This window comes from Neltuma alba, unplaced genomic scaffold, assembly GCF_004799145.2.
Source record: "Neltuma alba isolate B1F8T4 unplaced genomic scaffold, ASM479914v2 tig00010372_pilon, whole genome shotgun sequence".
Lineage (NCBI taxonomy): Eukaryota > Viridiplantae > Streptophyta > Magnoliopsida > Fabales > Fabaceae > Neltuma > Neltuma alba.
In genome coordinates this window covers 280,463-296,950 of record NW_021635277.1, presented here as the reverse complement: position 1 = coordinate 296,950, position 16,488 = coordinate 280,463, and the positions used below count along the sequence as shown (strand labels likewise).

The following is a 16,488-nucleotide window of genomic DNA, read 5'->3' as shown; positions in this document are numbered from 1 at the left end:
AAATTATAACCAAATAGTATAATACAATAATTTTAACACTAAAATGAGAAGCTTTTCGAAGCCATTAAGAATTTTAACTAAATCTACTAGGATTAGAGCAAAATTTTAATGCCGAGATCCATTGATAACTTCAACGGTAAGTATTAATAACCCAAGAAGAGCTATTAACAACCTAGGCAGTGTCTGTTAACAACTGACTTTATAGGATAATATAACCTCTAACAACTATATAAGATTAACTTTAATACTATGTAGTTAGTTATAATTAGATATTATATTATCATATAAAGTTCGTTGTTAACAGACACTACTAAGGTTGTTAACAATTCTCCTTATGTTATTAATACTCACTGTTGAGGTTGTCAATAGATCTTCGCATTAAAATTTTGCTATAATCCTATTGGGTTTAGCTAAAATTCTTAATGATTTCAAAAAGCTTCCCATTTTAGTGTTAAAGTTGTTGTATTATACTATTTGGTTATAATTTACTCTTATGTGGAGGTTACGTGATCCTATAAAGGAAATTGTTAACAAATATTGCTTAGGTTGTCAACATCTTCTCATTGGGTTGTTAATAATCGCTGCTGAGATTGTAAATCACAATGATAGAACAAATGTAAATTTAAAAAGTGAGAAACAGTAACGTCATTTTACAAATAAAATATATTACTCTAAGATCCCTTGGGACTTGTCAGTAATTTTGACATTTTATGAAACTTTAGATGAATAAAATCTCTTCCGTGGGATCTGTACATAATTTTCTCATAAATTATTTATAAAAAAACGGAAAACTTTAGTATATAAAAGGCACAAAAATTAACTACTATGGACGAACTAAATTCTTTTATATCCTTCCGAATGGGGAAGAATAAATGATATTCTTCCGCGTATACCATTACTACCCCTTTCTTTTGTTCAATTTCCACATAACATAAATCCCTCAGTTAGTCAGTTTCTTTCCATATCTATAAATAGCTTCTTATGGTGGCGTGTGTCCCCCACGCACTCTCTCTTCTTCAAAAAACTCACTCATTCACTCAATTTCTTCCTTATTATTACTTTTTTAACAAAAACATTACCATCCTTTGATTATGGCCGATCATAATAAGCTCTGCCAAATCGCTCCATCCTCTTCTCCGAACACTTCAAAAGACGCCATTTCCGACATTGAAGCACCTCATAGAAACCTTGAAGATGATCATCTGCAACATGAAAACAACGTCGTTGACTACACCCAAAGAGCCCAGTGGCTTCGAGCTGCCGTTCTCGGAGCCAACGACGGCTTGCTCTCCACTGCGTCTCTCATGATGGGAGTCGGAGCTGTTCGGAAGGACGTCAAGACAATGATCCTCACCGGAGTTGCAGGTCTGTTTGCCGGAGCTTGTAGTATGGCGATCGGGGAGTTTGTGTCAGTGTACTCGCAGTATGATATCGAGGTAGCTCAGTTGAAGAGAGAAGGAAAAGAGGTGAACAAAGCAAAGTTACCGAATCCATTTTATGCGGCGGCTGCCTCGGCAGTTGCGTTTGCCGTGGGCGCTGTGGTGCCGCTGCTTGGGGCGGCGTTTGTAAAAGAGTACAGGGTCAGGTTGGTGGTTGTGGCGGGTGTGGTGAGCCTGGCCTTGTTGGGGTTCGGAGTGTTGAGTGCTGTGTTGGGGAAGGCTCCGGTGGGGAAGTCGTCTTGTAGGGTTTTGATTGGAGGGTGGCTCGCCATGGGAATCACTTTTGGCCTAACAAAGTCTGTGGATTCCATTGGTGTTTGATCATCTCTGTGGTCTGGAACTTTCAGTTTTTGAAGACAGGCAAACACGAAAGAGAAGATAAATATAGAATAATTAATAAGCCTTTTCACAAAGTAATTAGATGTACGTACTTATTTGTAGAATATTGCGATAAGTACGTACACATTACGGTAGCTTATTAGACAGCTAAAAGCGCAATATTGACGGTGGTATATAATTTAAACATTTTTCGTATACTCCTTCAATTTTAAATCTAAAAGTTAGATAACTAATTTATAAATATTAAAATAATTAGTTAATAAGTTAGCTATTTATATCAAATGGGTGTTATTTTCTTAAAACATCGCATTTAATCATTATCCGTTAATAGAAACCTCCTTCAACAAATGAATCTATGGATAGCTCTGGAAAAAAATTTAAAAATTTTAGAGGTAATGAATTGAGATTTTTACTAATTAGATTATTCAACATACAGATTTTGATGGTGGTGGTGATAAAAACTAAAAAAATTTATTATTAATTTTGCAATTACTTAAAGAGATATTATTATCAATAATTGAATATGCATCTGTCCTCATTTTTTAAGAAGGAAAATCATAAGGCAGAAGACACGTAAGTTTGAATATAAAAGTGAGCACTACAAAAAGGAGGAATAAATAAAACTAAGCGATAGTGAGACCAAAGTAAAAGTTTCACCCTAAATTCTCTCAGGATCCTACAGGAGGGAAATAATTGAAAATATTAAAATAAAAATTGATGAGTTCAATAATTTAAATAATCCAACCGAAATGTATGCGAGTAATGACATGAGCAGAAAATACATTTAATTACCATCAATGTTTGAGCCCATTAAAAGATAGGCGTTGCATTATCCAAGGGGGTTAAAAGCTTGTTTGGAATAACTTATAAATATTTTTTTTAATCATGATTTATGAAATATGATAAGAGTATGTGAGGAGAGTTTTGTTTCAACTTATGTAAAACGTGCTTATAAGCACTTAAATAAACTATCATTACTAACATAAATGTTTTTGAAAAGCTAACGTTGGGCACACCAAAAAAATAATACCGATATTTATGTAGTACTTCTCAAATCCTTAATATAAGATCTATTTAACTAATTTGATTAGATTAAGGAAGTTAGGTAAGTTAGTTAATTATAAAAAATACGACATGTTTTTCTTAAAACACCATAATCACCTTCCTCAATATCCTTCCTCTCTCTTTTATTTGATTATACTTGAGAGAGTATCAATAAGAGTAATTTAGGAAAAACTGATAAATATGAGAAATTAGTCTTATATTTAAAAATAAAATCAACTCAACAATTAGATCTTATATTAAGGACTGAAGGAGTTTGCTAGTACATTTCAATTTTGATATGAACTCTATCCATACAGTACCCGTAAAATTGTAAATTATCTTAAGCTCTATTCAGTTATTTTTTCAATATAATATACAGCACGAACTCAGGGTGTACTACTAAATTTGATGTGCCTATTTTGTGAAGGTGAAATCATAAACATTATATTTTTTACAAAGGACAAAATAATATTAAATAAAATAAGAGTTTATAAGATTTATGTTATACATAGCACCAAATTAAGGAAACAGGTCAAGTACAAAAATGAATAGAATAATAAAAGTCAGAAGGTGAAGTGATCCTAATTGTAGTAATTCAAAATGTTTGGGTAACAGGACAAGTACAAAAATCTTTGGCACATATAAAAAATACTTTCTCTAGTCCTAAATATAAAACCCATTTTGTAGTGTAATTTACGTTACAAAATGAGTCTTATATTTAGGAAGACTCATTTTGTAGTGTAATTTATGCTATAAAATGAGTCTTGTATTTAGGACCGGAGCAGTAATATGTTTCTGTTAATATTGAGGGAATCCGAATTCTATGGAGCAAAATCCTGATTCAAATGAATTGTTATGGTAGTTATAACCTCTCGAACACACCAGGTGTAGTTTACATATTGTTTTGATAATTAAAATCTAATAATTATTTTGATAAATTTTTCTTTTATGTTATTTTGGTTCATTCCCTTTCATATATAGCATACGAAACATATTTATCTCATTCTGTCAAACCCCAGTGTTCTTATTCTTATTCCCATTATGATTCACATACACATAACCACAATCTAATTAAACAGATCATCATGTCACATTTGCTTATAGAAAAGTTTAGTGATTATTTTGGAATAAGAGTTATTGGAATTGGAATCCATGATGTGGCGTGTTTGGTTGGCTCCTTAAAAGATTATTCCATTCTCATTTGCGACGTTTCGGTATATAATTCCAAAGGGTGATGATTTTCATTTCCTTCCATGAAGTGAAGGGATATGTCGTAAGTATTGACGTGGGATTTGTGTGTAAAATTCCGATCTTGCCCTTCACTCTTTTGTTATTTCCCCCAACGAATATATATATTCGATCTCCTTTAATTTGTCCTCCCTTTATGCATCCTCACATCGTTCACAAAATCGTGTGTAAAGGGTAAACATACAGTTTAGGCACACCACTAGATGTTGCCTTTTTTTTTTTTTTAAATAAATATACGTAAATGCATATAAACATATGGAATCGTAGTCTAAATTTTTATTTACTTTAAAAGTTACCAAATCATAAGGCTTATTTTGAGTCATGTTGAGATGATATATAGGTCTTTAAAATATATAGTCATGTTGAGATGACATATATACCTCTTTAAACTATATAAGGTTGATATATATAATTTTACTGGAACTTAACACTCACACACACATATATAATTCACCCTTGTTATCAAAAGAGACCTATGATTTTACACTTCTCGGGGCAGCGTTTATGAAAGAGCACAAGGTGAGGTTGGTGGCGGTGAAGGGTGTGGTAAGCCTGGCCTTTTTGGGGTTCAGAGTGGTGAGTGCAGTTTTGGGGAAAGCAACTGTGATTAAAGGGTGGCTAGCCGTGGGAATTACCTCTGGCTTAAACAAAACGTGTGGATTTAACTGGGATTTGATGATGATGATGATGATGATATATATAGTTTTTAGGGCTAATACAAACTTCAATTCTTCAAGTTTGTTCTAATTTTGGTTTTGGTCCCTCAAATTTCAAACCATAAGTTTTGGTCCCTCGAGTTTTTTTTTCATTTAAAACATTCGTCCCTATAATCTAATGAAAACTTGGACCATTTTGCTCCTTGAGGGACCAAAACTTATAGTTTTAAATTTGAGAGACCAAAACAAATAAGGACAAACTTGATAAACCAAAATTATATTAACCCTAGTTTTTATTTTACAGCTTTTTAACAATTCCTAATTAGATCTATATACTCCTCCAGTTCTATTTACAGGGCAAAGATAGAAAATATTTTTTGATTCTATTTATAAGCACTGAGAGAAATTTTTCAATGGATGTACAATTTTACCCATCATTTATTATTGTATTAACTTTGTTTATGCAAAGTATAATGTATATTAAATAGGGATAAAGTTAGAAAGTTGTTGAAATTTAAATAGGAGTTAATAAAGTTTAATGTTTTCCTTAATCTGTATATAATATGTTGGAAGTGATTCATAAATAAGATCAAAAGAGTGTGTGTATGCATGTTGGTTCGTGCGTGCGTGCGTGCGTGCTTGTAGCTAGCTTAGAACTAGCTTTCAGGTATTGGGTATTGGAGGATCTTAATTACTTCCGTCCTCTCTTTTTATACGTAACACCTATCATTTCCTTCTCATATTTGAATATAAGTGTTTGCATGATGTCTTAAATTTGTGTAACAAATTTTCTATTTTGCCCCCATTTATCAGTTATTTTAATACTCAATATATTTATTATCTCATTTCTCAAATCATCATCTCTCTCTTTCATAATTCTTTTTATTATAATAATTTTTTATTCTCTTTCCATATTCTCCCCCTGTAAATAAGGGTATTTTGAAAAAAAAAATTTAATTTTTACACATTTATTGTCTTTATCTACGTGATTGAGTTCAATGTTGCTTATAAAAAAAGGGACGGATGGAGTAATTAAGAATTTTTCATATTTGTTACTGTTTTACTACTACCGCTGCTTTAATTTCAGGAAAATTATGGTTTAAATAGTTTCCAATATATACACACACACACATATGGGCCAAGAAACAATATATGTGTCTGCATGAAACCAAACACCTCTATACATTGGAAACAAAAAAACAAAGGGCCTACTGTGGATACTTTTGATTTTAAAGAAGGGATATGATAAAATTTTAAATTAATTAGTATGCTTCAATAAATATAGTTGAAAATAAAAATACGAGCTTTAAGAAGAAATTAAGTGCCTATTTGTCATCATGTTTAAAACAACCTATAAGCATGTTTTACGGAAATTGAGACAATTCTTGTACATATATACTTATCCTATATTTTACAAATCATGATTGAAAAGCTGTTTATAAACTATTTCAGACTTCTCCAGGAGTGGAACAAAGATCAAAATAAAAAAAACAAGTTCCTAGTTCAGACCAACTATTCGTGCCATGGTCAGTTTTCAAGAAAACCATTTAAGATCTTCAAACCAGGTAATAATCTCTCTCATGTGAATCTAAGGGGGTGTTTGGAAAATCATAGAAGTGCTTTTGAAAAGTACTGTTTTCTAAATTGAGGTAAATTCTTTCATATATTTACTTCATATATCACAAAATTATTCTCAAAATCATCATTTCGTTTCTACCTAAATACCCTCTAAAATCAAATGGGAGTTATGATTGGCCGCTTTTTGACCTGTGTGCAAACTAATGTTTTGAGTATTTTTTTTCCCTCTCTTATATCTAAATTTAATAATTATTTTTTTGATATTGACTTCGAGATTTCTCCAATAGTATTATTTTACTTAGCTTTTTTAACTTTTGAATTCCCTTCATTGAAATATACAGAAAATTTGGGACCAGTTTACGGCAGTGTTTGAGGTATATTTAAAACATTAAACCAAATTTTTTGCATAATTTCTTGGTTCAAAATCTTATTTTCTTCCAGGCAAAAAATTGAAGCTGTTAATTTACGTTAAAAAACAGTGATAAAAAATAAGATTGGTAATAATCATCTTAAATAATATATTTGCAGTGCAGTCATCCAAAACACTGTCTTCCTTTTTTTTTCCTAGTTAGAAAAAAGTTTAAATAAGTTGAGTTTCGGAAGATTAGTAGAGTCAATCAAAGCATAACTTTGGGTTTAGAGAACGTTTATAAAAATACTTGCAAATCACCTATTAGCAAGATTTTTACATCGGCGACAAAATTCGAACATCAACGGTTAGGGGAAAAAAAGCAAGACATATGTTAACTATGCCTTACTTCTGTTTTGACCAAAATCCCAAACCATAACTTATTATATCTTTGAACAAATTAAATAAGAGAAAATATTGAAGAAGAATTGTGACGTGGGCACCCACGTTTTTTCAAGGGAAAATCCTAATTAAATCTATCTGAAATAATGAAATTTCAATTAAGGCTTATACTTTTAACGAATTCCTAATTAGGTTAAGAGGCCTAATTAGGGATTTTCAAATGTTGCTGAAAGACTGGAATGCGTCTTTGTAATCAAAAAAGAAAATTGAATACAGGTGTAAATCTGATTTTAGTTTTAATTATTCTAGTAGATTTACTAATGAAGACGTGGTCTTTTTTAGATTTTATGTCAAATGTGTGTTTTGTAATTGTGAACTTTATGTCAACTCTAGAATTTATGGCCTTTTAGTTTTTTTTTATAAAATAAAAATTTGATATTGAATAAATATTGAAGACCAAAAAATTGAAGATAAATTAATAAGTCTCAATGTAAGTTGTGAAATAGTAAAATTAATTTTGATACATATTTAAGAATTCCATGAATCTTTAAAAAAAAAAAATCTTTGATCTTGTTAATCTTTTACATTTGAAATCGTAAAATTTTTATTAGTTCCCATATTTTTGCAATTCTATAGATATCTAGAAATTATGTATTTTTTTATCTTGAATTTTTAATTATTTTTTATTGGCTATAATCATGATTTTTCTTTTTTTGTTTTTTATATGATAATGTTTTTGGCCAAATTTTCATGTGATAATGTTTAAAGAAAAAACATGTTAGCTAAATTCAATTAAAAGAATTAAAACTAAAATTAGGCTTTTTAATTATGAAGGGCATTTTGGTCTTTTAGCAACATTTAGAAATCCCTAATTAGGCCTCTTGGCCTAATTAAGAATTTGTTAAAAGTGTAGGCTTAAATTAGAATTTTGCTATTTCAAATAGATTTAATTAGAATTTTCCCTTTTTTCAAAAGGACAATATATAATTTTGGAAAACATTTTCTTCCATAAATATTGTTTCCACTTTGGAGAAAAAACTTTGCACAAATATAAATGTGGTCCTCATGCCTTTTTTTCTCGTTCATTTCTTCTCCTTAATTATTTTCTTTTATATTAAAATTATTTCAGAAAATTATTTCTCTTTTATGTTTTCTTCTTTTTTTTTATAGCAAGATTTTAGGTAGGAATTCAAGTTCAAGCCAAACTAAGAATAGGACGCCTGAATGACTCCTCCTAAATAATACTCTTTTAGTCATAAATATAATATCTATTTCGTATTGTAAATTACATTATAAAATAGGCTCTATATTTAGAACTGAAAGGAGTATTAATATTGGGTAGGGTAAACTTGCAAGCCATGTTATACCCTTGTGCATTAATCCAGGCAGTAGACACCCATTCTAAAATGCCTGTCCAGCCTCCGCGATCCTATGGGTGAGAGGATGCGGTTTCCTGACACACTTTTCTTTCCATTTAAATAAAGGATCAAGTGGTCAACTCTTTTAATATTCGGTTTATTTTACTTACAAGCAGGCAATAATTCACTAGTTAATCTCTGAGCTCTTCTATGGACGACAAATATATCAACCTAATAAAACTTCAATAATTGGAAATAATTATAATTTGAAGATACTTGTGTAATATAAAATTTATAAATCTGAGTTATGACATATAATATTCCCGCATGAACAAATTGTTGCTTTGCTTTGCTATTCACTTTGATTCTAAATATAAAAAATAATTAACTAATTTTTTCTTTCATTTTGTGTGGCTTTAGGTGAGCTGGTTAATTATTTGTTATAAATATGTGCTAATTTTTCTAAAATACCACTCTTTGTAATTATTTATTGAACTATCAACAACATAGATTATAAACCATACAATAAGGATAATTTGAAGGAAAAAATTAAATATGAGAAAAAAAAAGTGGAACTCTTACATTTAAAACTAAAATAAATATTTCAACTAGTTTTTATATTTATGAAATGAGGAAGTGTTAGCATTAATAATTATCAGTATGAGAAATATGATTTGTCATTTGCCCATAGTTAACTGAATTATGGGAGGCTTTCGTCGAAAGCAATGGAACAATAAAATATACGGTAGCGATGTGCTAACATCGACACGAAACGCACAAGACTTTATATTTTAATAATTTCTGAAAATTATAAAAGTCACACTGTATATTACATATTCATACATATATACATTCATATATACATATATATTCATATGTGTAAGCGATTCTCTCTCTCTCTCTCTCTCCTCTCTCTCTCTCTTTCATGTGTGCTTTTGTGAGGTTTGAAATAATAATCGAAATTTTAATTAATTGATAACGAAACAAAAAGGTACAAATTGATTGAAAATTGAACTTCATGATTGCATTTGTGTTAAGAAACTTTGGAATAATCAGGAAAATAAGGGATAAATAAAGAAAATCACACCAATATCAGAATTAATTAAAATCATTTTAAAGTTTTTTTAAAAAAGATGCAAGTAATTAGTTTGAAGAACTGAAATTGGAAATTAAATTTAAAAATAATACTTTTTAAATGTGTGTGTAGCATAATTATAATTTTTTCACATAACTTTTGATCAATATTAGTTTTTCCAATATAATATGTGTGTGTAGCATTAAAATTATGACAAATATAATCAAAACTATAAATTCCTTTATCCTTGTGAAAAATTTTCCCCCTAATTTTGGAGGAGAACAAAAAGACATTAAATTCACATCCTGGGCTGCAAAGTGAAAGCAAATCTTTTGAACCTTTTTCTTTCTTATCTCCTTATTAAAAGGTACACAGTATTGTTCAAGTGGTCAAGAAACCCAATCAACAGACGTAAGGCAAAAGCACTGGTGGTGCACACTGAAAATAATTTTGTCATTAAACTTAATCGATCCATAGAGTACCCATAAATTATTAGCAAATTCAAACAGAGGGGTGGTTTTTAGCACATCATGGGCTCTACCAAAAAAGAAGGACATTTTAATTTACATTAATTACTGTCATTTGAACTCTTAGTTTCACAACCATCCTCGTTGTATTGCAACACAAAAAGGTAATTTACAACAACTTAATATAAAATATCTTTTGTAACTAAGATATTTTAAAATCTCAAAAATAAATTTTTGCAACATGAAAAGACAAAATATTTATTTAAAGGGTACTTATATTGTAATTTAAAAGGCTGGATTAAAATATTTGTGAAGGTTTTAATTATATATATACAAATTTTATACATTATAAATTATTTATGTGTTTTCTAGTCCTAAAAAATAATCATAAGAGACAATGAGCTATTTGGGAGGGGTAAAATAATTAATTTTTCTTTTTAATTAAAGAGGGCCATTGTGGTCATTCAACAGCATTCACAAATTTCTAATGACGCCTCATGACCTAATTAGAAATTTTTTAACAGTGTATGTCTAAATTTAAATGCAGGTTCATAGCGTTTTCTAGAAGCCCCATGTCGCTAAATATGAAAAAGTGGGGCGGGGCATGTTGCAAAGATTTTGTTTTAGCTACTGGTTTTTTTTCCTTAAAAAACATATAAAAAATGATATAAAAGAGCTGAAAATTACTAAATGTCAAATAAAAAATTTTAACAAAAAATTATTATCAATTGTAAATTCAATATTGTCAATAGTCAATACTAAATACTCCTCCGGTCCTTATTATAAGACCCAATTTGACTTTTTATTTGGTCCTAATTATAAGACCCAATCCATTTTATCTCTTATATTTATGCATTTTTTTCCAAGATAATCCTTCTAATAATGATAGTTTTAGCCAATATACTTAATTAGCAAGGATATTTTATGAATGACAACACTTATTTATTATGAATAACCAATTTAACTTACTTCCTTAATCTCCTCAAATAAGTCAATTGGGTCTTATAATTAGGACCGGATGAGTAAAATATTTATTACTAAAGCTGATTTAAAATTTAGTAATTTTCAGCTTTTTTTTATCATTTTTTTCAAAAACAAATTGGGTTGGTTCATACAACCGAATCGATTTGATTGATGATCAGTTTAGCGAATTTTTAACTGGTTCTCTCCAAACCTGATTTTGATTTGGATTGGCCAAATCCAATTTACTAAGAGCTTGTTTGGCAACACATTATGTCATGTCAGATTAACTTTGGGAGAATAACGAAAAAGGACCATAAAAATTGCAAAACCTCAAATCAAATATTTTTACAAAAATGTGTTATTACTTGCAATTTGATTGTTGTCAAAAATTATTAAAATGATGTCACAAATCTTGCTTTGAGATTTTGCAATTTTCAGGATTTTTTTTGTTACTCTCCCATTAACTTTTCTATTATAAAATACCACTTTCACCTAACATGTGATATTGGAATAATTTCAGAGAAAATAAATTTTCTAGCAAAGAAGTCAAGTTAAAATTGAAATTATTTTTTCTTGTTTTAAAATTTTTGTATATCATTTTAATTTTCTGAAACTGAGTTTTCAATGTGTCATAAATAAATTTTTCCTGAACTGAAATTTTTATAAACTTTTTATTCAAATATGAATCACATCACTCTATTATATCAATTTCAACTTGTAAAAATCAGTTAAAATAAAAATCATTTTTACCAACATAAATCCAAATTTACAGATCTGATTTGATTTTTAAAACCATACTCTTAATAAATAGATAGTTATTAATGACAATATAAGTATAATAAATATACCACGTCTGTCTTCTTTTTCCCCACATTGAATCTATTTCTAGTTATATCATACCAAACTCTAATAATCGCCATTGAAGTAATTAAATTCGTTCTTCACTCAAAAGGAAATAATTAAATTCGTTATATATGAGTGCAATTAATCTTTCACTTGAAATTATCAATTGCCAACTATATTTTTGTAACAGCTCACATAATTTACTATATATCAAATAAAAATATTTCAGTATTTCCTAAGTATTTCTCCAAACAAAATCTTTGAAATGACTTAAATAAAATAAAATATTAAAATTTCATAGTCATGACAAATAAAATAAACATAATATGTGCTTGAGAATCTCAGAAGCCTTCATGACTTGCTCCATTGGTATCTTCTCTTGATTTTTACTAGATCATTCATCTAAAAATATTAACATAAGGGATAAGATTTAACGTCTTAATAGCTAATAAAATTCTAACGTATACAGGCGAGCTATATATGGTTAATAAAAATTCAATTATATGTATATATTTTTTTGTGCAGATATTAGGGATTTTTATATTCCACTCAATTTTACTTTTAATTCAACAATCTATCAATCTCAATTTCCAATGTATTAAAAAATAATGCAATATACATCCTCTCTTATATTACTGTCCATTCTTATACTGCTGACTGGAGCCATAACCTAAGGCATAGTCCGAGAAAACTTGATTCATTTTACTGAATTATTCCAAACTCATCAATACTTGAAATATATTTGGCCAAAAATATAGAGCTCAAGTTCGGACTATGACTTCTTCCTTTAAAAATAAAAATAAGGAGATGTCATATATCTTATAGATCCAATGAATTTTTTGCCACAGAAAAATATGAAAAAAAGAGACTTGACAAGTGTCATCTACTGTGTACCAAGTAATAGCATACCACGTCATAATTGTATATCCATTCATATCTCCTTCTCTCCTTAACTTAACAAGATAGTGTTATATCAAAATACATCTAAAAATATATTATTATTCAAAATAAGAACAATAAGATTTTAGTGCAATCTAACACTATAGTTCTTTATATTATAATTTAATTAAATATTCAAATATTAATTATAATTTATAGAAATAATCTTGAATCAAATAAGATAAAGGTAATTTATTAAAACTTCATTTATTTGAAAACTCAATATACACACACATATAATTTAGCATAATCTAATTGGATCAAAAAGTATTTATCCACAATAATAAGACTACACACAATTCACATGTACATGGAAGAATTTTTGGAGTTACTTGCTACTATGTAGTTTACAAATAATCATAATGTTTATTCCAAAACTCTCAACAAGTGTCTATAAAATTACACTTAAATATTTATTAATATATGACTCGACTATTTTAGATTTACTCTAAAATTCTAAGACTATCTTCTAAATTAAAATTATATAAACATAGTAACTCTCAGATACAATATTATTTGGGAATAAAATTTTTCATATGATAAGATTTAAATTTAATAACTTAAATGAATATATATATTTATTACCCAAAATTAAAATCTCAAGTTAAAATCTCAATTATTTAATTCTAGTCTCATTTAAATTTTTTCCCAACCTAAACAACTCCTTTGAATTATAAATAAATTTTTATTTTATCTTATTTTCATAAAATTCTCAATTTATAATTGAAGTCTCTAGCTTAAAATTTTTTTAGTAATATATATTTAATTTATTCAACTTTCAAACCGATTGAAAACATCAATAATATACTAAATAATTCAAAATAAATTATTTAACTTAAATTTAATCAGTATAAATATTCTATATGTCTTGAATAATATATTTTTGAACTGAAATTTTTATTTAAAATTCTTGGAACAACCAATGAACAGATATAAACCAATTAAAATTTCTTAATAACTTATCTTTAAATTTCTATATGGTCATATAATAGCAAAGCTCATTACTTACTCCACACCCAAATCATAAAATTTTCTCTAAACATTATAATAATACTATTAATATAAAGTTCTAGATATATAGAAAATATGAATGAAGATAATTTGATAAAAAGAAGTATTAGAAAATATGAATGAAGATAATTTGATAAAAAGAAGTATTTTGTGCATATAAATGATCCTCAAAACTTATCTTATCATTCAAAATAACTGAAAGCAGCCACTTCAACTCTTTGCCTTTCCCTCACTCTCTCTTTCTCTGCCTCTCGCTCTCTATTTCTTTCTCTCTGCACGCGTGTAAACATTAAATTCCCCTCCTCATTTTCTTGCCTAATGCCCCTCTTTCATCTTTTCTTATCATATCACCCCTCCTACCATTTATCTCTTTCCAACCACCCCTCTCTCTAATCTCTGCTTCTTAATAAAGATCCCCACATTTTCCACCAAATTCGGTAAAAAAGGTGGTTTTTTTATTTAAAAAAAGATAATAATAATTTTTAATTATTATATTAATTTTTTTTCAAAAAATTTAGTATGTTAAAATTTCTATCTACATACTAGTATCAACTTACCAATTAACGGACAATAGTTTCCTACTCATCCATCAACTTGGATCACAGAATCAAATTATTTTAAGAGTACAAATATGATAAGCAACCTCTGGACCAAACCTACTGTTGGTCTTTTGAAAAAATAATAAGCAAAGCAATATAGAAAAGACAACATTGGTGGTGGTCATAGTTATTAATTTAATTCCAAGTGGGAACGCATAAGATTCCACCATCCCACCACTTCTTTCCATATTCTCATTTCCAGCTTCTTCTTTCTCTCTTAATTTCTTTCGTTCTTTCCACGTAAGCCCTACTTTTTCTCTTCTATAAAAGGATCTTCCCAAGGCGTGTGTCCTCCACACTTCCGTATATCCAAATCTCATTAATTCATTACCTCCTCCTCCTCCTCCTTCTTCTTCAGTACACAAAAATCCAGCTAGCTACTTAGCTTCCATGGCAGATCACAAGCCAAGCCAAATCACACCAGCTTCTCCCAGCGAATCTCCCCCAAAAAACCCTCCAAAAACATTCATTTTCGACATAGAATCACACCAAGAAAACCTCCACGATGATCACCAGAAAGATGAGGTTGAAGTGGTTGATTATGCCCAAAGAGCTCAATGGCTTCGAGCCGCCGTCCTCGGAGCCAACGACGGTTTGCTCTCGACGGCTTCACTCATGATGGGTGTTGGAGCCGTTAGGAAGGACGTCAAGACGATGATCCTCACCGGAGTTGCCGGCATGGTCGCCGGAGCCTGTAGCATGGCAATAGGGGAGTTTGTGTCGGTGTACTCACAGTATGACATCGAGGTAGCTCAGTTGAAGAGGGAAGGCAAAGAGATAAACAAAGCCGAGTTGCCGAACCCGTTTTACGCGGCAGTAGCCTCCGCAGTGGCCTTTGCCGTGGGAGCGGTGGTGCCGCTTCTCGGGGCGGCTTTCGTTAAAGATTACAAGGTGAGGTTAGGGGTGGTGGTGGCCGTTGTGAGCCTTGCCTTGCTGGTATTCGGAGTTCTGAGTGCAGTTTTTGGGAAAGCTCCGATGGTAAAGTCATCTTTGAGGGTTTTATTTGGAGGTTGGGTGGCCATGGCAATCACTTTTGGCTTAACAAAGTCTGTGGGTTCCATGGGGCTTTGATCACATATATCTTATTTTCAATATTGTTTTAAAAAGCTTTTAATTTTTCTTGTTCAAGTTAAAAAGTAACTACAACCTATATATATATGATGTAATTTTAATTAGGTTGATGGTTTCACTAAAATGATCAGATAAAAATTGTATTTTAATTTTCATTCCTTCTCTATTTGCTGTTATTTTAGGGTTTCACAGATTCTGAAATTCCATAGTATATGCTTGATCTTTAATTTTAATGCCAAGTTTTTTTCACAGGCCCACTTTTTTCTTTCTTTCTTTCTTTTATCTTTTTTCCTCCTTTTTTTGCATGGGTCTGTTATTAACATTCTTATCATATTTATTGGTTTTTGACTTAATAATCTCAAAACAAAGCATGAAATTAACAAATTTGACAGTACTAATTGATTGGCTGAATAATTTTGATAATATAGTGGGAAAATATTTTTGAATAATTTAACAATATAATATACGCACTTGTGCTTAATTAAGGGCTGTACAATGAACAGACCGGACCAGACCGGACCAAAGCATAACCCAAAGTCTGGTCTGATTTTTGGTCAGGTTGGATTTGACAATCTATGGTCTGGTCTAGTCCAGCAATAACCCAAGGTCAAGTTGGATTGAACTTAATCTATCAGAGTGGATAGTACAAGCAGCCCAGGATCCCAATTTTTCATTTTTTCTAAAATTTTTTTTCTTTATGCAAAGCATGATTTTAACATGATAAATTCAACTAGGACAATAAAATATAGCTATAATCATATAAAACATGTCCTAAAATATTAAAATTTAATTATAAATACATAAAAATCTCTAACAACATTAAAAACAATTAGAAATAACATCTAAATTACAAATGATTAAAAATAAAAAAATTCACTTAGACTGGGTTGGACCAAACTAGGTAGTCTAATCACTTGGTCTGGAATCCAGTCCAGCCTAACCAACCAGTTTGGTCTCATCTGGTCTGGTCTGATTTCATAATATAGCTGATTTGAATTGGATTAGACCGAACCGAACTACCTTGGGTTGGATTGAATCATACCATTGGGTGTTTGCACATCCTTAATAGTTGTGCTCATAGAACGAATCGAAAGTGGAAGACACATG

General features: G+C 29.9%; 2 protein-coding genes across 2 annotated transcripts; both read left to right on the top strand.

The window, feature by feature from the left end:
• The first annotated feature begins 1,053 nt into the window (after positions 1-1,053).
• LOC114756135 (vacuolar iron transporter homolog 4-like) lies at positions 1,054-1,781 on the top strand. Its single transcript, XM_028945053.1, has one exon. The coding sequence runs from the start codon at positions 1,092-1,094 to the stop codon at positions 1,758-1,760; it is 669 nt and encodes a 222-aa protein (XP_028800886.1). The 5' UTR covers positions 1,054-1,091; the 3' UTR covers positions 1,761-1,781.
• A 12,833-nt stretch (positions 1,782-14,614) lies between these two features.
• On the top strand, positions 14,615-15,638 carry LOC114756124 (vacuolar iron transporter homolog 4-like). Its single transcript, XM_028945041.1, has one exon. The coding sequence runs from the start codon at positions 14,701-14,703 to the stop codon at positions 15,379-15,381; it is 681 nt and encodes a 226-aa protein (XP_028800874.1). The 5' UTR covers positions 14,615-14,700; the 3' UTR covers positions 15,382-15,638.
• The last annotated feature ends 850 nt before the right edge of the window (positions 15,639-16,488 follow it).

Coding starts and splice junctions, on each gene's coding strand:
- LOC114756135 (XM_028945053.1), top strand. CDS start 1,092: ATGGCCGATCATAATAAGCTCTGCCAAATCGCTCCATCCTCTTCTCCG.
- LOC114756124 (XM_028945041.1), top strand. CDS start 14,701: ATGGCAGATCACAAGCCAAGCCAAATCACACCAGCTTCTCCCAGCGAA.